Source organism: Harpegnathos saltator, unplaced genomic scaffold (genome assembly GCF_003227715.2).
Source record: "Harpegnathos saltator strain DR-91 unplaced genomic scaffold, Hsal_v8.6 scaffold772, whole genome shotgun sequence".
Classification (NCBI taxonomy): Eukaryota; Metazoa; Arthropoda; class Insecta; order Hymenoptera; family Formicidae; genus Harpegnathos; species Harpegnathos saltator.
Window position 1 is genome coordinate 12,477 of NW_020230618.1, and position 23,888 is coordinate 36,364.

A 23,888-nucleotide genomic window follows, 5' to 3' on the forward strand; every position below is an offset into this window, starting at 1 on the left:
CAAAGTTTCCAAAATAATTGCTACAATAGCGAATTTTTCATGGCATTTGATCTGCAAACATCCCGCAATAATAATTACATTTGTCTTGAATTCAAATATCATGAAGAGTTCTTGATGTGCAAAAATTTTGGATTCTCGGTATCTTCAACATCGTTCTAAATATTGACTGATTTTGAATCTTTTTAAAGTAATAGTGCTAATTGTTAATGAGTCACGAAAGGTCGAAACAAAATTTAGCAAGGAATTCTTTGGTCACCTCTATTGTATATTCCATATTTTAATAACTTTTGTTTTCAAAATGTTCTATTTTAAATATTTAAAAGGCAAACGCAAATACATACATGCGCGCGCACGCGCACACACACACACACACACACACACACACACACACACACACACACACACACACACACACACACACACACACACACACACACACACATATACACACACACATACATGTACACAATGTATTACAATGAACGTTGAGATATAAAGTTAGTAATACATATTCCTATATCAGATAATGATCGTGCTAAAATTATCATCAGTATTGTTCTTGAGCATTGTTCTTTAATATGTATATGATATTATATCGTGTTCTAGATTTAAAAAAATTTAACATTTCTTGATGTAAAGATTTCAGTACTATGCAAAGAAGCAATGGCATTAAATGTTCTTAACTTTGTTTTTAATATGGTATATATATTGTGGCTTTGAATGTGATATAATATATCACTGTATCACTTGCAATAATTCCTAAATGTACGCAACAATATTTCATTTACTACGCAGATTAAATAGTATAAAATTACATCATACATAATATGTAAAGATCACTCTCAGTACAAAAATTGCAGATTATAATTATTTCAACATATGATATATCAGATCATAGTATGTATTCAGAATTAATTAAATTGTTAAATAAAAAATAATAAATATTTTACAATAAAATATTTCGAGAAGTAGTGAACATAAAAAACATAAAAATATCTTAAAATATATTTAAAATATACTTAAGGTGTTAGTTTTAAAAGTTATCAAACGTTATTTTTATATTATTTTGTCAATTGTACCTTAGTTTTGCAATAATTAATTGGAAATAAAGAGTCTTAAAGGGAATAAATTTCAGAATAAAATGTTAAATGAACGTATGATAGAAACTTTATTTTCTGAATTATTGAGAAATTATTAAAACTCAATCACTTAAATTTGAGTAAGGAAAAATAACATATACATATATATAAGCTGCGTCCCCCTCCTTCATATTCATTGTTAGTACTGAAACTATAGAATATATGACATGAACTGTAGATTTTCAATGGTGGCAATGAATATCAGAACACAACTATAGTATTTTACTAATAGTGATTGTAACACGCATGCGCGAGTGACAGGTATGGCTGGCTCCAGACTTAAAGACATGTAAGGACAGAGTGTATCTTGAGATTTAACCTTCAAAGTCTGACGTTTAGGAAAATAACAGCAGTAGCAATATAAAAATATATGACGCATAAGACGTGAGTCGCCTATGGCTTCTTTTAACTCTTGACGTTATAAATATAAAAATAAAGATAATTAATAACGTTATTTGAATTTGGTATATTTTGCAACAAGCTCCTTGGAATACCTTTGACAGTACAAAAGGTTGTGAATATTATTATTATATACTCCATATTTAAAAATAAAATGGATTAACGATTGTCACAAAAATTATATTTTTGTGAATAATTGTTGTCAAATAATGTTTGATATTTCAGAGAACTACAGACGAGATATCATGAATTCTAATACAATGACAAGTGAAAGTTTATTTAAACTGCAATGTTTAATTAAAACTGCTGAGATACAGCATAGTGTGCAATGCAAGCTCGAGGAAAAGTTATTTTTGGCTCTAGTGACTAACAATTCTGACATTATTCTCTATTTGAAAAGAGAATCTTCTTGTCTGCCTGTGATTAAAAGGATACCTTGGTTTCAAGCACCACATAAACAAATTGCTGCTTTTTGTTTTGATCCATGTGGTGCTTGGTTATTGTGTGTGACACTAGATAGTTCATTATATATAATTCCTGCTTTAGCTCTAGTAGGAGAAAGTCAAGTTTTCAACAAAAAATGGAAGATTAACGATGTGACTTATATCCCTTTCATGACTTCTCAGCTTTCTCATTTCAGGTACTTATCTCATATGACAAAATTGAATATAATAATTATGTTGTTATATATACATATATATAACATATACATATAGCATATATATATATATATATATATATATATATATATATGCTCAAAACAAGATTTATAGCTATTTATATTTTTATATTTTCAGGCCAACCACTATTACATGGTGGAAAGATATAAAAATGTCTGTTGACATAGGTATCATAGGAACTGAATGCGGAGCAATTATACTTATAAATCTCTCCAATGGTCAACAAATGGGCATAATGCACATCAATGGAAGTATTAACAGTTTACAAATTTGCCAAAATGAAAACAATGAGGGCACATTTCTCTTGATAACTAATAAACTTCAGCAACAGTGGCGTTTACTTTTGGAGCAACACACATATAATTTTTTACATAATCTTGAAAGCAAAGAGCCTCATGATAATGTAAATTTAAATGATACTATCTATGATAATATAGAAGTTTCTGTTCCTAGTAAATCCAAATTACAAGAGCTCAAACAGCTCTCTGTTGAAAAGCTGGCGATTCTTAAGCAGAAGTTAATTGAAACTAAAAATCAAACATTGAGAGATAGTAGTAATTCTCAATCTCATGGTTAGTATAATCTAGTAATAAATATCGATTGTATGGATATATTCACTTGGTTTTCTTTAATATTCTTCTTATAGATGTTGAATACTATATTAATTAAGATTATTATTATGGTTATACTGTAATTAAATTAATATTACAGATGCTGCAAGCAATAAGGTAAATGATAGTGGAATTTCCACTAATGCGGAAACATCATCAGAATCCAAATCGGGTTTTATTGGTCCAGAGCCAATACTGAAAGATACCTTTCTCTCTTCACAATATGACAGGGAAGGTCGGCAATTGTATACATATTACCATCCTATTACCAATCATATCACAGTAAGACAAAATGTTTCATAATATAATGAATTAACATAAAAAATATAGCTTTAAGTAAGTTTTTAATATTTAATAACTTTGGCTAATTGGTGATTAATATAGCGATTATCTATTTTAGGTACATGGTTCAGATTTAGCTATGGTACCTTTATCAATACATAAAATATTTGATTCTTGTGACACTGTTTTACTAGCGCACAAATTTTTTTTTGTTACCGATATTAATCAACATATAATATACATAATATCTGATCAATTGTCTGAAACTCATATAAATGGAGATTGTGAATTTAATTTTGAGTCTGTAGTTGGAGTTTTTTCATTTAAGAGCAGTAAAGAAATAATACGTGCGGTGTATAAAGTAACAAAGTTTAATAATGTGATATCAAAAAAAGTTTTTCAAGAAATTGAGAATAAATATACGTTAGCAAAGAATGCAAAAGACTTGAAGATAGAAATACCCACTCTAGATGCTTGCATAATTGTTACAAATCGTTGTGTATACGAAGTTATTTTAAGGTCGGTATGCTAAAGTTTCCTTTTCTTTTTGAGTAAGTTACATATAATTTTAATTATTAATTCTTTTTTATATATTTACCATAGGAAGTCATTTCTATCAGTTTTCATGGAATTGGTATTGAAGAAAAATGAACTAGAGAAAGCGGGAAAATTAGCAACGATCTTTGGATTAAACGGGCAGCATTTTCTAGAGTATGCTGGTGACATATTTCTGTCAAATAAAGAATTCGCACGTGCAATAACTGCCTATAAAATTTCTAAGGTAAAAGTGTTAAATTTTGTAAGATGCATAAACTACATTCAAGGTGACTCGCCAGGGATGCTTCAATTATAACCAATACTGATCTTTTCCCCATCATTTTTATTTCAGTGTAAATTATTGAAAAGTGTATTAAAGTTTGCATCAGTTGGCCATACTTCAGAACTATTGAGTTGCCTCACACACTGTTTACTAACCCCAGCTATTATCGATATGCATATCGCCACTAGAATACATCTATCCAATTTATGTGTACTTGCTTTCATCGAGATGACATTAAGGGTTTGGTCCGAGCAATCTAAAGCAATTTACAAAGAGTTCTTGTAAGTCATGTTTCACGATGTAATCATATCATTTGAAGCATTACTTTTATATCTTCAAAATCAATAAAGATATTAGATGTATTTTATTTATCTCTATTCTAATTCTTTTATTTATCTCTTATTCTAATAATATAAAGTACCTCATTTTTATCATGTTACAGATACTTTTTATCTACAAATACATTTTACGACGAATTGTTAGCTATTAATATAGCTGGTCAAACTTATCTCTGGGAAGTGTTGCATCATTTAGCTACGCAAAGGAGTCTGTATAGTCAGATGTTGGATATTCTTATGAAGGCAGTACAAACGTTTGGCACGAACGATTTTCACCCAAAATCATGTAATGTGTATATATACATAGCCATATATACGTATGAATGCACGTTTCCCAGGCAGTTATTAGCAATCACAAGTAGTATTAACGTACAGAATCTAATATATTATTTTATTCTAGATGGTGTGCTCATATGTTTAAGTGAGTCTGGTCTAATGCAAGCGATGTTACTAAACCATGAGTTAGCTAGATCTCACATGATGTTCGTACGTAGTAATTTACGAGACTCTCAAATTTTTGTGCTTCAGGTAAGAAATCTTAGCTCTTTCGAATATTTTCAAAAGTTCTGCACTATTCTGTTAATTTATAATTTAACATTAAAATTGAATTTAATAAAAATTGAGTTTAATGATTTTGCAAACGACACACGATCAAATTTAATTAGTTTTTTGTAACAGGATGATATATTTTGCAGAGATTAGTGACATTGTACGATCCAACGAATCCAGTATTACGAACTAGATTAATGAAATGTAAAGAACGCCATAGAACGACATCTCATAGTCGACGATCTAGTCAATGTGACTCTACAGACGTTACGGATAATATTGTGAGTAGTAAGTTACCGAAGAATGCAGCGTGTCTTTGAATTCAAATTATCAAAAAGGAAACTATGAATAATTGAAGAATCATAAATTCATGTAAACTTGAATCTAAGGACAACCAATATATATTACGTGTGTGTGTGTGTGTGTGCGTGTGCGTGTGCGTGTGCGTGTGCGTGTGTGTGCGTGCGTGCGTGCGTGCGTGCGTGCGTGCGTGCGTGCGTGCGTGCGTGTGTAATTATGTTCATGTTAATATAACAAAATATTTTATAGGATCAACCAGATACGCTTATAGAGGAGATAATAGAAACATTTATATTAGTCCTATTGACACTTATTCATAAGAAACGGATATTAAATCCGAACTATAAGCCCATCTTTTTGTATGATAAACAGTTACCGGAAATAAGCCAGGTAACACTTGTTTTTTTATTTAGTATATCAGAAAAGAATTTTACTTATCTACAAATTAAATTAATTAAAATTTAAAATATGTTATTCCTCATTTCGTTGCGAAACGTATCAATGCAAAGTGAAAATATGCGATTGCAATTACCGCGAGAATTAAAATGTTCTTTTTTTCATTTCCAGGAAGAGTTACAAATGGCACCGCATGTTAATTTTAAAAAGAAAATACTAAGCACTGGATTTTCTCACGTTGCTCTCATTAGAAACGCCAATGTTTATACTTGGGGTAGTTCAGTGCAAGGTTGTTTAGGTATGTGTAATCTTTTTTGACCTTTGACTTCTCATCAAGCCGTTCTTGATCATTTAATTTGTGATAATGATCATTAGGAATTGGCTCGTGTGTATTGCGGTACGGTGCCCCCCACGCTTTGTGTTTCTTCCGGAGGATGGAAATAGAAGTCTTCAGTGTATCGTGTGGACACTGTCACACTTTGACAGTTACCAATAACGGGATCTACGTTTGGGGAGCCAGTCAATTTGGCCAATTAGGTCTCGGCAAGGTGCTGCAGTGTTCGAGTCCAGAACTAGTCACTTCATTAGCGCAAGAAATAATCGTTGACGCAGTGGCTGGGCAATACCATTCGGTAGCACTGACTGCAGACGGCAGAGTATTCACTTGGGGCTGGGGTGTTCACGGTCAATTGGGCCACGGTAACACCGACGAGAAAAGTATACCGACATTAGTCACGTCTCTGCTCGGTGTAGTGGTGTGCCACATTAGCGCCGGTTATGCACACACCTTGGCATTGTCCGTGGACGGTTTTGTATATGCTTTCGGATGTAATGTACTAGGCCAATTAGGAGTAGGTAGCAACAATAAAAGTTCGATCCCGATGAAAGTGTCGTTACCGGAAGGCATAAAACTTATAAGTACGGGATACTTTCACAATGTAAGCGAGCATAAACGACATATCTTTTCTCATTCTTACATTGAAAATTTGTTACATTGAAACTCCTTGTTACGTTACGTTGAAAAAATAACGAGACTGAGCTCTTTAAACTCCTAATATTATGAATATATAATGATAATTTCATATTCATATGTACTTTTTGCGTTTACAGCTAGTTGTCAGTAATACAAACAAATTATACACATGGGGTGCTAGCCCTCAAGCTCTTAGACTGCAAGCACAAGCACAAAAGAAGAGTCGCATACTAGAGCAACAAGATGCTAGTGAGAAAAGAAACAGAACTTCGGAAGATTTAGAAAAAATGCCGAATAGCAGCCTAAATTTAGACGAAGAAATGAAAGAGTTCTTGGAGAATAACATACAAACTAAGTCGGCACAAACAGAAACGACTTCCAACATAGAGATACAAAAGAAACTGTCCGAGAACTCAAATTTAAAGAATCTGAACACCGGTTTCATCGAAGAAGATCAAACACATTTGAAGCCATCTGTAGTGGATACAAGTTTGGTCAAAGGACAGATTACTCAGGTTTGTTAGAAAATCGATAACATTTCAGTAGAATCTATGAAAAAGTGATATATATTGAATTAAAGCCAACATATAGTGATTAAAGCCAACTTTTTCCCATCAAACCGGGAAATTCGTCATTACTTTTTTCTATTTCCTCTTGCTCTTTTATTGTCTTTGGTTTCACGTAAGGTACATAATGTGCAACTTGTTATTTCTTAGATATCAGCCGGCTGTCATCATAATGCACTGATAACAAAAGATGGTTCTTTATATACATGGGGCCGTAATTTTGATGGCCAAATAGGTAACGGTACAAGACGAGACGTGCCAATTCCGACGCCTTTGTATTATAATTCAGCCTGTATTTTTGCACAAATACCTCCTAGGCATAATGATTTTAAAAGAATGCAAAATCGACAGGACTTGGACAATAATGCTAAGTCGAACGATTCGTTGAACAACGGGAACGTATCTGAGACTAATGGAAATATCTCTAATGCGTTTAAGTCAACGAACACAGAGCACGCTGCTCCGATTAGAGAGAGAATTAATCCTATCATTAACACCGTTGTGATTGCTTGTGGATACGATTATACGGTCGCGATACAACCAGGTTACAAAGAAACAAATATCTAAATAGTTCACGACATTTAGGAATATAGTAACTATCTTCAGATTATTAACTCTCAAATATTATATGTTCCTCTAGGAGGTACGGTGCTAGCTTGGGGTAACAATAGCAGAGCGCAATTGGGTCGTATTCCTGCAAGAGATACACGCGAGACCGATGAGAAACTCGTGTTGCTGAAATCGTCAAAGCGAGTGGTGCGACTTCCTCACACGATGCATGTAGTTTTAGATGTACCTAGTCAAGTGCCCGGTATTTCGACACCAGTGATATCTTATCAAACCAACGACACGTCTTCTCTCGCCGGGTTCCTTTGTCCTTTGAGCATGATCGAGAAGACACTGGGGGAACTGACGCTTCATTACGTTCTTGAATATTTTCATGGCTTATACTGCTCTGGCAGTATTATGGAGAAGGTTCGTTAATCGCTTCGTTAATGGATTAAATTACATGTATTTTGAAAGTTCTAATTATTTTATAATTGTACACGCATTGTATTGTTTAATCGCATAATTATAGAAGCGTAGTAACACAAGAGCTTTATAAATGGGTATATAATGCTTTTATTTTAAAACAACTTCGCAAAGTTAATCTTTTCTGTTGTAGTGTATGGAGTTGGAGAATTATCAGGCTTGTTCTAAAGTAGCTGCGTTAGACGGCAATATTCTGGCTGCTTTTAATTATCAATTAAAAATGTTGCACAAATTAAGTCTTCAGTCATCTGCAAATTATTTAATGCTAGAAACGTCACACGAAACAATAGAGTTTACGGCGAAGATGACTGCGCGAAACGCGGACATATTAAAGAACTCAGAGTCATCCTGCAACATTAAGAGGAATACTGAACTGTTCAACAAACAAGCGGAGAAGAATCTCATGGAATCCTTGGAAGACAGCATGGCGAGAAGCTGGGCAAAAATTCCCACGAGTAGATCATTGAATAATCTGCAGACACTCGCTCAGGAATTATATACTTTCGACTGTCAAGGAGGTTTGGAAGAATTGTGCAGGAATCAGAAAAATGAGAATCCATCCGCGAACGTCAGTATGGATTACTCTGACGTCGAGTCTAACATGAACGAGAACGAGCAACAAGAGTGGATTGAGAACTTTATGTTCAACAAGAATGACTCATTGCCGCAACATAAGAACGTCGCGCACAGTTCCGCACAAAATCTAACCCGATCAATCTGCACAGACACAATGTCGAACGTGAAGAACAATCAAATGGATCAGCGCGATTCGTACAAAGAGAAGAATCTGCTCTCTGATAAAGCGACGTCGCGCTCACAGAGAAATTATGTTATCAACGAAACTATAAAAGCACTCAAATTCTATTTAAGCAACATCGCCAATGAAGCGAATACTTTGAAATGCGAATTATTGCAAAGCGCCATTGATTTCTGGATCGAACACGATTTACCGATACAGAGTTTGGAGAATATTTTTCTCGAATATATATATATTATTTATTACCCACTTGGATTGTTATTGTTCTGGTAAGTTGATGCCACATCATTAACATCATCGTGTACCACTCTACAATGTATATGCAATGTTTTTGATGTCTCATAATTATGCAGTGAAATATCTCTGCAATATTTTCAAGAACTTTTTATGCGTTATAATCTGGGAAAAAATAATTATATAAAATCGTACATAATTATACGCCATATGACCCATTTATATATAAATTTTGTTTCTATTTGTTTTATTTATATTGACCACATATATAATCATGTAATTATATATGTTTACATGAAAACATATATAATTACAAACATATATGTTGGAAAAAATAGTTTTATTCAATTAAATATTAATATCATAGATTATCATAAATATAAATATTTATTTCAATCGTATATGTATATTTTTTGTCTCTGTAAACGTATATAATTATATATGATTATATATAGCCACATAGGAACAAAATTCATATATAATTATTTTATCACAGGAAAAAGATGAAATAATCTATGATATATTTTTCAGTCAAAATGCAATAGGAAGATATCTGGACGCGAATAAGTACAACAACACGGAAGACAAGAGTTTCTGCGTGATCGACTTATTTTCAATCAAGTTCTGCCTTCAAGTATTGTCCTTGTTGTTACAACATATAGATCAAGGTTACTATCTTAATTCGCGAAATGACGCAAATTTATGTTCATTTGGCGTAACGAATAATTGCAATGTTTCAGACGAGATTATGCCTGAATATATCAAAATCTTTTCCTGTCTAATGGCTGATTATTGTGGCGCACCTTTGAACGGATATCCAGGTGCAAGTGGAAATAATAGCCCGGAGCAGATGATGGAGGGTATTATCAGTACCATATTTTCCGAAATGGAAGATTCCAAATTGTTTGCACATATCAAGGTAATTTATCGCTTAAGAGCTGCTTTGTGGAATATCAAGAACTTGTTTTCGATCGATTAACGTCGATCGTTTAATATATATACCAATTAGTAGTCTTTTATTAAATCTGCTTGATGAGTAGCATCAACTTAGTATCATTATTGTTTACATGCATCATAAAAATATGAAGATCATTTAATAGAAAGTTATTTATAAATAATCTACGCAGATATTACTATACACTACATATATTATAATATAATTATATTATAATATATATTTTTTATAAAAACTTAATGTAAACCAGTTTATACTGGTTGCTTCTGCTTATTATACGAAATTTACTTCATCAGGATTCCGATGCTGTACATCGTTTGCTTATGACAGAAGAAGATAGTATGGTTTTCACTTGTGGACACCATTTTCCGATGTCTGTATACGACACAGAAATTATCCCAACGATGGAGACCGAATTGCTGATGTCCCCGTCATTAGTTCTTCCGTGTACGTCGCAATATTTAGGGAACATGTTTTCTCGCTCTTCCAAGCTAGAGATTCTGTGTCCGTTGTGTATAGTCAAAGCATTAAGAGCAACGGTGGAGAAAAATTACGAATGAAAGTATCCAAGATAAATTAGTCGTATCGGAAGGAAAAGTTTTCCTTAGATAATATATATACCAAAGATGACCAATACACCTCTCAGTAGTTTCATAATTATCGATATTTATTACACGTTGACTGCCACGCAACTTTCCATTGATTATTTCAAAGCCTAACACATTCGCGTCCATTGACGTAAAAGAGATAAGCATAATAAGACATCAGCGGCTGCGAATATCAATTACAGTTTGAATAATCAAAAATACGGTAAATGTGATTTATTTAATACATAAATTTTTAATTAAATAAATCTAATTTACGGTGCATATGTCTGTTAGCTCGTTTTACTGGCTCGTTGTTGGCTATATGTTCAATTTATTGTATGCAACGACGTTATGACTGACACACGTAAATTAATGAGACGCGGCAATTTAGTGTCGGTCGTCACTAACCCCCATGACAGTCAACATGTTAACGATGTTAAAAGAATTGTATTGTAAGAATATAGAAATTATTGGACAAATATCTCATCGTGTTAGAAAGCAGTAGTTACCTTATTTAACATTGTAACACACTGTGATTGACATTGTTTCCTCGAGAATAAACTTGCCCTTAAAGAAAGTGATAAAAATAGGGATGTGATAAAAATAGAGATTCAGAGTTTGTATGATTTCATTGCGTAGAATATATTAATTAAATTAGATTGAAATTTGCGCTGGTATAGAAATGATATCTGTTTCATTTTGAGAGACGGAAGAAAGAAAAAAGAAAGAGAGAATGAGATGCAGAGAGCAGAATTAGACGAACAAATATGCGTTATTTATTACGCGTCTGGACTGATTTTTTTCTTGAAAATTTGACAACGTAATGATGAGCCATCGATGAGAAGATAAATCTATATAAACTGTATGTGGTAGAAATAAGATCGTAGATTCTACCGTTTTGCAGTACAATTTGAAACCGTAATGAATGAATAGTTTCTTTTTGGCATTTCTTTGGCATGTATAATATTTCACGTGCCTTAGTATAGCAAAAACGAATAGATCATTTTTTGAACATACATGTGAAATATAATGTATACGAATTAAATCTGTGATTCTCACAATTATATTGATTTGTTCATCTAATTCTGCTAGATTTTTCCGACAGGAAGATGCGTTCGTTCTATGCTTTTGCAAAACAATAATTCTTTGTAAATGTGATTTTTTCGAGATCTCGTATCCAACTTATTATATATTGATAGTTATTTTAGTAACCAATTAGTGGTTAATATATATATATATATCGTTACTTATTTTATATGTATATTTTATTATTCAGGAATACATTAAAATGTATACCTGTCAAGTATATCTATATACACACACACATACGCACGCACGCACACGCACATACATATATATATATATATACATACATATATGTAGATATACATATATAGATATATAGATTTATATATATATATAAATCTACAAATTTAATAAACAAAAAAATAATGGAAATTATTGACAAAGTAACACATATAGTGTAGTAATGGCAATATATGTATGAGATAGATTCTTGTTAAGAATTGTATAAATAAAAATAAAAAGTAAAAACTTGAACTTAGTACAGAACGCATCATTATGGGATGCGCCAAGAATGAAAAATCACTTTAGCTCTTTTTTCAAATATTTCTTTAATACTTTCCTTTTTTTAATATACAATTTCGAAAATTTATCGTTTTTTTCATTTATATAACAACTAAACTTATAAATCGAAATGATATTCTCAAATTGGGTTTGATAATCAACTAAAACAAGTCTGACACTAAAGATTGAAGATTATCATTAAATTACTTATCTCTATATACACACTTGCAACAAAGAATATTTGCCCACTCAAACTTTAAAATCATTACAATAAAACCCAAAACTTAAACTTGAAATCGGCGTATATTAAAACATGTTGATGCAGGAAAAATAAAATGATTTAGAAAGGAAAAAGAAGAAAAAGATAAATTATGTCTTAAGAACCATATTTCTTAGATTTTAATAATTTTTCTCATAAAGAGATCAAATCAGCGTCATATATATAACTTGGATAATTGTTTTTTGATAAAAGACGGATGGAAGGCCATTTCAAAACAATGTGACTTTATTCGTTCATATGGTCGATTCATGTGAAATTTACGTGTACTAAGTAGCTGTTACAGTTACAAAGAGTAATTCTCGTTTACGTGAGAAACGTACCACTGCTTTCAAGGACATCGTTCCTGTCTTAATCGACGTATGAAGGACACGTACTATATTTATATTTAACGTTATCTAAACGGTGTAAACTAAATTGCCTCGTTCTTTATAATGACACTTTGTCAGTTTTTAGATTCGGTCGCGTTGCGCGCAGGAATACCCGCTACTATAAACGAGGAACATGTATAATAAATATTGAATAACAGTTGGTACTTATGATAGTACAAAGTAGTAGAATGCAGCGTACACGTACTATAGCAGCGGCTATGAAAGTACCTACTATGCACGAGTTTGTCACATTCGCGCTACTTATCCTTCGAGTTTATCTATTTTGCCCCCTTCCTGTCTCTCTCTATCTTTCTCTTTATTATCGACCTTTACCACATTGTTTCTCTTTTCTTCTTCTCTCTTTCATTCTTCTATATCCTTGTCCGCCTACTCATTCTCGCATACGCACTCTCTTTCGCTCTTCCTCACAATTCTCTCGTCTAATATCTCATCATTTGCATTTTTCTGTCATCATTAATTAACCATTATCATCATCATTGTTATTACTATCATTGTCATTGTCATCATCATTATCAGTGCATCGTCGTCTACATTCGATCGAAAATCGATACTTTCTTTTATAACTTATCGACAACTCGACCGCTGGACAGGATATATATCCGTGCACCTGTTATCGGTCCATCATTTGTTTAGTGTAACACAAACAATAGACTCTCTTCAAAATGACCAACAATGTCTATTAACATCCTTTAGCTATTCACACACTTTTGAAACCATTTTCTCCATCTCGACGTCCGTGTCGATGTCGTGATGTACGTGACTATTCGCACTGCTATTGCTGATCGGTACCATAGTATTAGTGATAGGAGTAGCCACTGTAGTGGTACTACTGCTGCTGCTGCTGCTGCTGCTGCTGCTACTGCTGCTGCTGCTGCTGCTGCTGTTGCTGCTGCTGTTGCTGCTGTTGGTGGTGGTGACGGTGGAGATAGTAGCGGCGATTGCAGATCCTGCGACCGTCAACGGTGTGTTCGGTGTTGTGCTTGGGGTTCCTGATAATTCAATGGGCGAACCTGGCGACGGAAGAGGCTCAGCCAGGTCCTCTAATCCTTCCGGTGTTGGCAGTTTATTCAATTCCTCTCTCAACAGCCTATAATGTCTCTGCGAATGGAAACATAAGGTAAAGCTGTACTCAATTATAAAAAAAAAGGAAAATATAAATAATCCTCTTCTTTCAAAACAATGTTTACCCTCAGCGATAATGCATTTAGAGAAATGCTTCGGCCTGATCTACGATCCGATCCATGCATCTCCATATCTCTTATCCAGGCTTCTAATTGTGCCACAATTTCATGCCTCTTCATCCAAAAGTGAGTATGTATCACCTGTCATGAAATAGTCATGTTTTACCTATGTTCACTGATCGAAACGCGAATCTACGTGATCGACATCGCATGTACATCATGTGTTAAAACATTCCTTTTGTTCTTTAGATGATCTCTATAGATTTACTTTTACAAACACATCTCATAAAGATAAATAAAAATGAAATATTAATATAATCTTATTCTTGCGAAAATATATTAGTACATGTAACGGATAAAAAAGATTTGAGTAATTGGAATATTCTGAATTATGAGAAAGTTTCTTTTTTAATTAATGAGAATATAATTTGTATACGTCGATAACGTACCTCTTTGAAACATGGGCAAGGATTGCGTATTTGATCGAGCATCGCCCACTTAGCGGTAGCCTGACAGATATTTGCATTGTACTCTTGACTAGACTGAGCACCGCTCGATGTGCCTCGCGATCGTTCGTAGCCAGGCTCGTTGAAATAAGGTTCGGATACTAGGATTAGCGATTGTATCGATACTAAGACCTTGTTTAAACATAATTATGACATTAATCAATGCTCCGTATATCGTTAGAACTTTAGAGTACTCGATACTTATTCAGGCGGTATCGATAAGCATTTTGTTATACAATTCGGACAATTCGGAATATGGTATTAATTTTAAATATACGACCGCTTAGATGTACTAATAATCCTGTGAAACATGTTATATATTTCATTAGATTATTTACAAAGTTTAATTTGATTGTCGAGTTAAATGTGATTTTACTATATATTCATTATATACTGTATTATAAAGTAGTTGCGAATGCACGGATTTACGTAAATCGATCCGCCTGAATAAATCCTTTATATTTGTTTCGATCAGCTCACCTGAAGGAAACTACTAGTATGTGCATTCCATTTTTCCTCGGGCCGACCGTGCCATGTGTTGAGTACGCTAAGACAGACCTTTCCGTCATTGTATAAATTCGGATTAAAGCGCACGGTATGACGGCCGGTTGTTTCTAAGTTTATCAACATTGGACTATTAGGATAATCAGGAGGGAAGTACACATCAAATTCAAAACAGCCGTTTGCGTACGGCGTTTCTGCCGGCCCTGTTATGAGTACCTTCAAAAATCGTATACATTGTTATATGCGCAAACCAACGTTTGCATTGTTATATGTAACCAACATTGTTATATGTGAAACCAACGAGCCAAATTCAAATTTCAAGCACTGATGCGTATCGATGAATAACGTGTATGTTTTTTTAGATCTTTTTTTTTGGATCTTTTTCCAGATCTGAATAATATCATAACAAATATTATCACGAAATATGCAAAATATTAATCAGGTACTATTAAAGTAATACGCACCAGTGCATCCAGACGAAATCGCTATTTGATATTGACGCTATTAGTATAAGCTGCTGTAGAAATACGCGTCTGTGCTTGAGAATTAAACGGCTGTTGAGACGACATTAATCCTGCTATTCTATTCGCTTTTTACACTATGTAAAATAGTATTAATTGACGATTTAAAAAAAAAAGAAAAACTTCGGAATGACAATTCCGACGCTTCATACATCGAAAATTACAAAATCAAATGCACTCAAACAGAGCAGCAAGATTAAATTGAGTATCGTGAGAAACTGAGGTACCTTCATAACGTCCAATCTATCCGCATCGCATCTTACAAATACGCTACTACTGTAAGATAGAGGTAACGCCGTCGAGAGGGTGACAGCTTCTTGGGCTAATCTCTTCACTCGTGCCGGATGGCTCCTCTCACCAGCGGCCCTCATGTTTGATTCGAAGTGATATGAGACTGCAAATTTGTAGCCTCCGCCATCTGGATTTTCGCTGATCATTTCATAGGTGTCTGAAAAGTCAATGTATGAATAGTATCGGTTAAACATTTCGATCATAATGATTTCGCTTGTACCAAAACGGAAAGACAATCATGAATATTTTTCTCTAATGTAAACTTGTAAAAATCGAATGTTGCCATATATTTTCAAGTTAGAAAACGTTCACTTTCCAAAAAATAAAGAAAAATATAGTTTCTAGGACTCCCAGGATGTTGCTTACCGAATTGCAGATTCTTCATCACTTCTAAATAACGGTGCTCGATAGAACGCAACGGTAGTTCCGGCGCGGTCGGACTGGGGCCAGGCAAGTCCTCACCGACGCCGGACAACCTACACGTGGCATTCTGCACTATGGTCGCACTCTCCTGAATGTCAGGAATCAATGTGGCCAAACCCTCATCTTGTTCGCTATCGTCTGGATACTTAGAGACACTTTTTGACTTGTTACCCCTAGTACGGTTGATCTTGTGCACATACGTGTCCACACACACCCTCATACTAGACAGGAGAGATACCACTGATGGTTCACCGGATCGACCGCCTCGTGGCAACAACAACGGTGCCAATTGGCTGGACAATGCCATCGCCCTGAGCAGTTGCAGAACCGCTCTGTACAAAGGAATGTGTCTAGCCATATCGAGAACGGAATCGTTGCGCAGGTATGAAGATAGCGCCGGCAACAAGCAGGAACGTGCTAGTAAGTCAGGAAAACCGGCAGGCAGTTCACGTTGAGGCTGTCCGCCTCCCGAGCCGATGTAACTCGCGAGAACTTGCAGCAGCACCGTCACATGCTCATCTTCACATCGTTGTCGCAGCAGCGCCTGCTCGACGTTCCACGATTGTTGCGTAGATCCAGTACCAAAGCCGGTACCCTTTGCCCAATATAGATGAGAATTATCATCACTACGCCCTCCACCGCTCCCACCGCCGCCACCACTGCTGCTGCTGCCGCTTTGACCGGTTCTTTGCTCGACAGTCTCGTTTTGGCCCGTCTGGTGGGTAAATATCGCCAAGCAGTTCAACAACAGCAACATGGCTCCCACCTCTATAGTGGTCCTTCGTAAAAGCAACCCGTCATCGGTGGTCGGTGGCGTGGCGTCCAGCAGTTGTTTGAGAACTTGGAACGGCAAGGTCGGTAACGAAGCCGCTAAAGGTGAGGACAACACCTCGCCACCCTCGCCATCGTCGGAAACGCCAAGTGCGAGTCGTAACAGACACTGCGCTCGTTTCTTGTCTCTCAGCAACACCTCAGCATAACCCGGTAGCCGAAGGAATAAACCGAAAGCAGCGAGAGAATGCGGTGGCACATATGGCGGTGGCGTCGAAGTTTTTGGCGAGGAAGTATATGTTCTACCCTCTTCCAGAGCCTCATAGATGTCGTCGTTGGTCTCCAGCTTCACCCAGTCGGCGTCCGTCTGTTCCGGTGACGGCGATTTTTCTACGAAGGATAACGGTCTACCGGAATCAGGATATACTAGCGGCAAATGGCGCGCTAAGACTGCCAATCCGCCCCCAGCGCTGAACACACCCAGCGAGCTTTCAATGCTCCTATAGTTCAGCAGCTCGCTATCATTCTGTTTCGTTATGTCCTCTATAAAGCGAGAAATACGTTGTAAGCCATCAGCATCATCATATATCAGCATCATTGTCGTTATCATAATTTATTGATCATAATTCATGATATATTATTGTTTTGTATATGTGATATTCTTCTAAAGATTTTTTAATTAAACTTATCCGTAATCAGATAAATAAAACCGGTAGTCATAAAGAAATAAGGGTCTCTGTAGAAATTCACGTCACCCAGATATGAGTGACATAGTGGCCAACATGTTAGAACAACGAATTGTGTACCTTTGGAATCCTTATTGCGTTGACGCAAAATTAAATGCAAACATGGCTCGGACAATGACACGCCGCTGTCTTCGGCGATCGCTAATAATTGTGCGATCGTAAGCTGAAGTGGTAAAGGTGTGTTGGGCCGAGATGAGTGTATTAAATACTGCTGATTCGTTGTGTTGGCTTGGTTCGCCACTGGAGCTTGTCCATTGTTAGTTACAGGTTTATTCACAATCGGTGTTCCATCTGCAAAACAATATAAAAGCAAATAATTATAATAATTCTTCTAAAGCATATGATATATTTAGTGATTTGATATTCGAAAATAATAAAAAGTGAATAATAGCATCGATAATCTTATCACTGGATCAGTCTTGGAATTTTCCTCTACGAATCTTAAATCGTTTCCGATTTTTTCTTCCCCAAAAAATGTAAAGATAACAATGATATAAATTATTCTAAGACTCAACATTGAAAGATTTATTATTTTAATTGATTAAAGTAAGATAAAAAAGCACTGATCGCGAACATACCACAATTTAAACGCGGTTTTCGCACGATAGGACCACGAGCTTGCGATCTATTCGACGCCTCTTTAGCCCGCTTGTCTTTCGCCGTATTTCCAGCGGCCACGCTGAGCGTGTCTACCATCAACTCCATCGGAGGTTGCCAAACCGGTTCACCCACACGGTTATTTTCGCTGGAACTTGCTTCGTTACCTTTATACGTATTTGGAAGTAATAGAAGAAACCAAGTTCCTTAAAAATAAAATTCCACACGACCGCGTAAAAATATATTATACGTAAAGCTATATAACAATCTTTTTTCCAACACTGATTTCCTCATTATTTACGGATTCCTCTAACGCTACCGCTCTAAATTTTCTAACGTCAATGTCGTACTAATTATTATTTCTCTCTAATGCTAAATGTTCCACTATTAATTTTCTACAGACATACCTGATACTTTCCGTAATATATCCGCCACTGTCGCTTGAGTTGGCATGTATAACAGTTGATGATAATGTCCGAACGGATGAGCGGGGTGAGGTGACATGGACGGCATGTTGTAATTCGCCGTTCCTGCTGCAACTTTCATAGGAGCTTCCGAAGTTACGGAAACCAATACTTTCTCTCCTTCCAAGAGCAGTTGCAGAATTAATCTCCGAGTGAACCCGGAAATACCGTGAAGATATCGCACATCTAATCGTAATATAACATATTAGAGTCCAGAATAATCATACGTAAAAATTGACTTCGTTGAGAATTAATCTAGTTAATAATATGTTATTAACGAAATACAATTACAATTATAAAATATGTGTTAGAGCAAGATTCGACAATAGAATCTTGCTTATATACTTGCTTATATCCCGGACATACTTACTCGAAGTTATTCGCTGTTGAGAAATAACTTCGGTCAAAAGTTCCGCCAGCAATTTTTGGTTCGCTTGATGGCACCAGCAACATCTCGATAAGAATTTGATCATAGCGCTTTCTAGCGATGTGTACAACGCGCTCGTTTTTGAACACCTGCAATATGTTGCGAGTTTGAAGTTACCGCATAATAAAATACTCGAAATTAATTGCACTCTCAAACAGATTCTTATTAGGTTGATTCAAAAGTCTTTTCCTATAAACACCGGAGAAGCATTTATGTGAGAACACAGCAGTTTTAAACTAGAAATATGTTGCTAAACGTTGAAACGTGTATTCTATAGGAAGAAATTTTTTAATCGACTTCATTATCGCGTCTGTTGTTTTTCTTTATTGCCCACACAACACGTTATACACGTTGTTATACACGTTGCACGGTCTTTCTAATAAAGCAAAGTTTTCTAATAAAGCGGAAGTTTCTAATAAAGCATCGAAATATGAAGAATACCTCGACGCAGACGCCGATGAGTTCTCAATGGGGCGATTACTGAGAAGTGACAAAAGGGGTAACCAGAAACCACGGCCCTCTTTACCAAGCCAGTCTCGCATCCTGCCTTCCGAGCATACAAGCATTAAAAATTCAATCACCATCGCTATGCTATCCGGTCGCATCATGCATAGATCATCTGAAAAAGACAATACAGAGTAATGTATTCCTCATGCAAAAATGGAAATGCTCTCATTTGCATTAAGTGTTTGTTGAATCATTTAAAATTTATATTAAACGAAAACAAGTCAACTATCCAGCTTCACATGCCTTCCATTTTTATTTTTAATATGATTTTAAGATAGTGTGGATCATTTTCTTGTGAATATTACAAACAAGAAATATATGTATTGAAATAAACCAGTTCCAATTTGAAAATAGAATCTTCCACTTTACCGTTATTCGAGGAGCTGATACTTTCAGCTGTATTATTCTCATTGCTATCACCCGACACCATTGTAGTTCGTTGATGCTGTTTGGATTTCTCCAAGTTGCAGAAATCTAAACATTGAAGCATTATTGTCGGTAAATGTCACATAGCTGGGCCCAAATTTACGTTATTTATTTTTTCATCTAATGTGTGAAGAACTTAACCTGTAATCAATGACGTCAGCAGCGCCGGGAAACCAGAGTCGATTAATTGCTGAATACCAGGCGGAGAGCGTGCCGCCGCGGCAACAGTTAGAAGTTGTCCCTCCGTTAAACGTAACCGTTTGTATTCCAACAACACAAATCGACAATACCACTCCTCCGCGTTGATCTCGCTCTTCTTATCATCTGTCTGGCCCTCGCTTTTTTTACGATCATCGGATATTGAGGCGGAATGATCCGTCGCGAGGTTCGGAACCAAGATTCGTACTCGTTGAAGAAGCAAAGGGAACAGCGACGGTCTCACGTAGCAGAAAGCGCACAGAACAGAGTCGATCGCTTGCTTCAAGGCCGAGTTCTTACCGAGAGTCAGTGTCCATTGATACAATGAACTGCACAATGAATTTCCCATATTAATTATGTGTCACGAGTTCTTTCGAAGAATAAAAAAATTCCAGAAGCAAGTACTGAGTAATTCTTACTTAAACAAATCGTCTGTCAGCAGCACATGCAAATCGTAATTGTGGTTCTGTTGTTGATGGGTCTTCCAGATGATCGAAGACACACAATGAATATACACAGCTGACGGATTGACGGAATTGGGATTGCTGTTAGTGTGAGATATCCCATTTGCAGCCGACGTCTGCAGCCAGCTGAGAACAGCTCTCATACGAGCCTCAGTACTGGAATCTCGGATAGAACAGAGTTGCTGAAGTAATTCAACGACTAACTGTACAATGGATGTCTTTCGGGAAGTTACGGCTCCTATAAAGTATCAAGATGCATTAACTATCGTCATACTTTCATGCTTTTGAGAGAGCAAATTACTATATGTAATTCAGAGACGGCCTTATTGTTCTCGACAGATTTTAGGAGATTGGAGATTTTTTCCTCGACATTTGTCTTACAGTCCGTCGGTCAGACCATCTCTGATGTTGTTTGCGGAAAATGGACAATGTTTCCCATGAAGCGATACCTTGGAAGAAGGGAGTGGACCTGTTGTTGAGCAAGAGACCAATAAGATGGAGTCCAAGCTCACGAGAATGTAAGCCGAGTTGTAAGAGAACCCTCTCCAAGTTGGCAGTAAAGAGAGACGGTGCTGGGAGTAACAGGAGGTTGCAGCATGCCTCGACCAGGCCTTCGACCGAAGCCGCGGAATTAAGCACCTCGGCGGCTAGATTACTGTTCAATGTGCTCACCGACAAACACTGATGCAATAATCGCAACCACCCTAAGCTGCACACAAACGTTATTAGAGATAATTTCTTCGAATTCTCGTAGCCTCAATAAATCGTTCATTATTTCGAGAAAAGAAATTCCATGTATCCTACAATAATTCTAACATCAATTAAAAAATCTTTTAAAGATCTTTGTTGTAATTTAACTTCCTTATGATAAATTCCTTACGATAAAAATATGACTTGTAACGAATTAATAATAAGATGACTCGAGACAATGATGAAACCATCGCGCTTGAAATTCGATATAATGAGATAATTCGAAGTAAAAACATTACCTGGTCTTCGTCAATTGTTCCTCATCTAGCATGTCAAAGCTCGTTTTATTTTCACCGAATGCAGTAGTTCCCATCAGCTTTATTTGACTGAGACTTACATTCGTCGAATCACGCGGCTTATACAGGCGCACCAACACAGAAGTCACGACTTCCGGCTGAGATAATGTAAGACGTATATATGTTAAGCCTGCTGTAGGCATCGGTGGGCAGACAGGCATTACTGGACTGTTGTTTTCTCTTGATATTTCAAGCGCCACGGCCGAGGGACACGCTGTCGAGCACAAATACGTGAAAATGATACGTCAATGTCGTGTCGCTCGTTGTAAGATATAGGCTGTGTTCAGCATAAAAACTTGCTTAGTAAGCACTTCACAACTATTATAAAATTTTTTGCTAAATGATACCAAGTGATTCACTCACTTTTCCAACACATCCATTAAACGGTCACCGTTTTCTCCAGCATACTTTCAATAAATAGTTGGATGTTTGGTAAACGGAAAAGCATAAAATGTTAAATGTCATTCGACAAAAAATCAGTATCGCAGCGCAAAACTTATTAAACTGCCTTTTCTGTTAAACACAGCCGTTATAATATTGTTATAATATCGAGAACTTACTGGATAATGCTGAATGATGCGGCTGCAACTCCACCTGTCTGAGTAAGATAGCGCATGGCAAAGTAATCGTGAGGTCGACCCACTTCTCGTCAGGATAATAATGATAAGACCACGCAGGCGTTCTCGCGCGTTTGTGAGGTGTAGCATTTTGTATAAGGACATCCGGCGGTTGCGCGGTAGCGCAGGAAATCGTGCCAAGTGGTGCGAAATTCAATAACCCGTCGGAATTTGATTCCAACGAGCTGATTGCTTTCCTGCTGTTGCTATTACTACTGCTGCTGCTGCTACTGCTGGCTGTAATCGGCATCACGTTGGGTGCATTTGACAAATGTTCCATAACGAGGGCGATCACGCCGCCTGAGGCGGATGCACTAGCGACGCCGTTGTTGCTGGACTTCACAAGATTCTGGCAGACTACTTTTACACCGCCCATCTCTGTGAAAATGGATAACGATGATACGTTGTCCAACACTCTTAGGATGTACCAAAGAAGAGGCTCCGATAACTGCATAACACCCAATTGGCGATCCAACTCAGTTTCTCCGCATGCTGCAAGAAAGTTCTTCGAAGTGACAAAGAAATATATACATAAAATAATTACAGTTGAAAATTTAGAGTGAAATATATTCGTTTAAATCTCCATTTCTATAAATCAATTTAAAAAAATCGAATTTATGTTCCTATTACTTTATATTTTGTAATATAAATCGCTTCATTGCTGATTGTATTACTAATAACAGTTTCAATTTGGATATAATTATATTTGTAACACATGAAGTCTTACACGAAGAAAGGTAGTGGTAAAAAGGTTTGAGAACCAAAGTCGGATTGCTAGCTTTCTTTGTCAAAATTGTTAGAAGAAGGAATATTGCATCCGGTATCGAAGCTGGATCACGAAGTTCAGTAGTCGATGCAGTACTCGCACTTCCTCCCAGGAGCATAGCTAACGAGGATCCAGTAATATGACCGAGAGTGCTCAGTAAGCGCATCATAGTTGGTTCGTGCTGTAGAACTAACGAATAAAGAAACTTGATAAATCTCGCACATAATGATGATAGCAATTATCTTTGCATATATACGTTAACAATTTACCCGTATCAGCGAGGCAAGGTACACAAGATTTACTAGTTATTGGCTGTTGCAGGCGAAACGAAGTTTGTTGTTCTGCAACTTTGCTCTCGTCCGTTTGCGAAATGTTTATTTGCACTTGCTGCTCGCTTGTGCTGGTTCTGAGATCGGAGGTTGCATCCGATAGTTCCTCCTCTGCTGGTTTCTCCGAGTGATTTTCACGAGCCTACAAAATATTCATGAGGATAAATTACACAAAGATAAATAATATTGTTCAATAAACTTACACGAAAGCACAATTATACATGCCACAT

The 23,888-nt window shown here is 36.1% G+C and overlaps 2 protein-coding genes across 12 annotated transcripts in view; one reads left to right on the forward strand and one right to left on the reverse strand.

The window, feature by feature from the left end:
* The first annotated feature begins 1,099 nt into the window (after positions 1–1,099).
* ca (RCC1 and BTB domain containing protein claret) lies at positions 1,100–11,960 on the forward strand. 2 transcript variants are annotated; one of them, XM_011142980.3, is made up of 20 exons: positions 1,100–1,650; positions 1,764–2,178; positions 2,336–2,790; positions 2,930–3,111; positions 3,230–3,630; positions 3,715–3,892; positions 4,001–4,212; positions 4,374–4,555; positions 4,670–4,797; positions 4,965–5,099; positions 5,368–5,508; positions 5,686–5,812; positions 5,890–6,452; positions 6,625–7,002; positions 7,204–7,597; positions 7,694–8,028; positions 8,219–9,111; positions 9,608–9,744; positions 9,817–9,995; positions 10,328–11,960. In XM_011142980.3, the coding sequence occupies exons 2-20, from the start codon at positions 1,784–1,786 to the stop codon at positions 10,589–10,591; spliced, it is 5,679 nt and encodes a 1,892-aa protein (XP_011141282.1). In that variant the 5' UTR covers positions 1,100–1,650; positions 1,764–1,783; the 3' UTR covers positions 10,592–11,960. The 2 variants fall into 2 exon arrangements, with proteins under 2 accessions (XP_011141282.1, XP_019697485.1); XM_019841926.2 differs by having other exon boundaries at positions 1,100–1,523; positions 10,328–10,591.
* A 619-nt stretch (positions 11,961–12,579) lies between these two features.
* Positions 12,580–23,888, reverse strand: part of Bruce (BIR repeat containing ubiquitin-conjugating enzyme) — a 28,170-nt gene continuing 16,861 nt past the window's right edge. For 8 of the 10 annotated variants that reach the window (XM_019841916.2, XM_019841915.2, XM_011142835.3 and 5 more), the window contains 19 exons: positions 23,599–23,800; positions 23,291–23,518; positions 22,507–23,055; positions 21,890–22,160; positions 21,350–21,609; positions 20,856–21,138; positions 20,380–20,765; positions 20,182–20,286; positions 19,747–19,924; positions 19,249–19,394; positions 18,822–19,064; positions 18,396–18,620; positions 17,878–18,108; positions 16,244–17,614; positions 15,814–16,034; positions 15,042–15,281; positions 14,505–14,693; positions 14,062–14,196; positions 12,580–13,972 (listed from right to left, as the gene is read on the reverse strand). In XM_019841916.2, coding sequence (XP_019697475.1) covers positions 13,568–13,972; positions 14,062–14,196; positions 14,505–14,693; positions 15,042–15,281; positions 15,814–16,034; positions 16,244–17,614; positions 17,878–18,108; positions 18,396–18,620; positions 18,822–19,064; positions 19,249–19,394; positions 19,747–19,924; positions 20,182–20,286; positions 20,380–20,765; positions 20,856–21,138; positions 21,350–21,609; positions 21,890–22,160; positions 22,507–23,055; positions 23,291–23,518; positions 23,599–23,800 — 5,868 coding nt within the window. In that variant the 3' untranslated portion in view covers positions 12,580–13,567. The remainder of the gene's footprint in view (positions 13,973–14,061; positions 14,197–14,504; positions 14,694–15,041; positions 15,282–15,813; positions 16,035–16,243; positions 17,615–17,877; positions 18,109–18,395; positions 18,621–18,821; positions 19,065–19,248; positions 19,395–19,746; positions 19,925–20,181; positions 20,287–20,379; positions 20,766–20,855; positions 21,139–21,349; positions 21,610–21,889; positions 22,161–22,506; positions 23,056–23,290; positions 23,519–23,598; positions 23,801–23,888) is intronic. The other 2 variants (XM_011142831.3, XM_011142834.3) reach the window with 2 other exon arrangements.

What these genes read in the sequence shown, in the direction of transcription:
- ca (XM_011142980.3), top strand. Translation starts at nt 1,784, where the DNA reads ATGAATTCTAATACAATGACAAGTGAAAGTTTATTTAAACTGCAATGT. An exon ending in GTATACGAAGTTATTTTAAG is followed by an intron (nt 3,631 to 3,714) that starts GTCGGTATGCTA and finishes TATTTACCATAG; the next exon opens with GAAGTCATTTCTATCAGTTT. An exon ending in CGATTTTCACCCAAAATCAT is followed by an intron (nt 4,556 to 4,669) that starts GTAATGTGTATA and finishes ATTTTATTCTAG; the next exon opens with ATGGTGTGCTCATATGTTTA.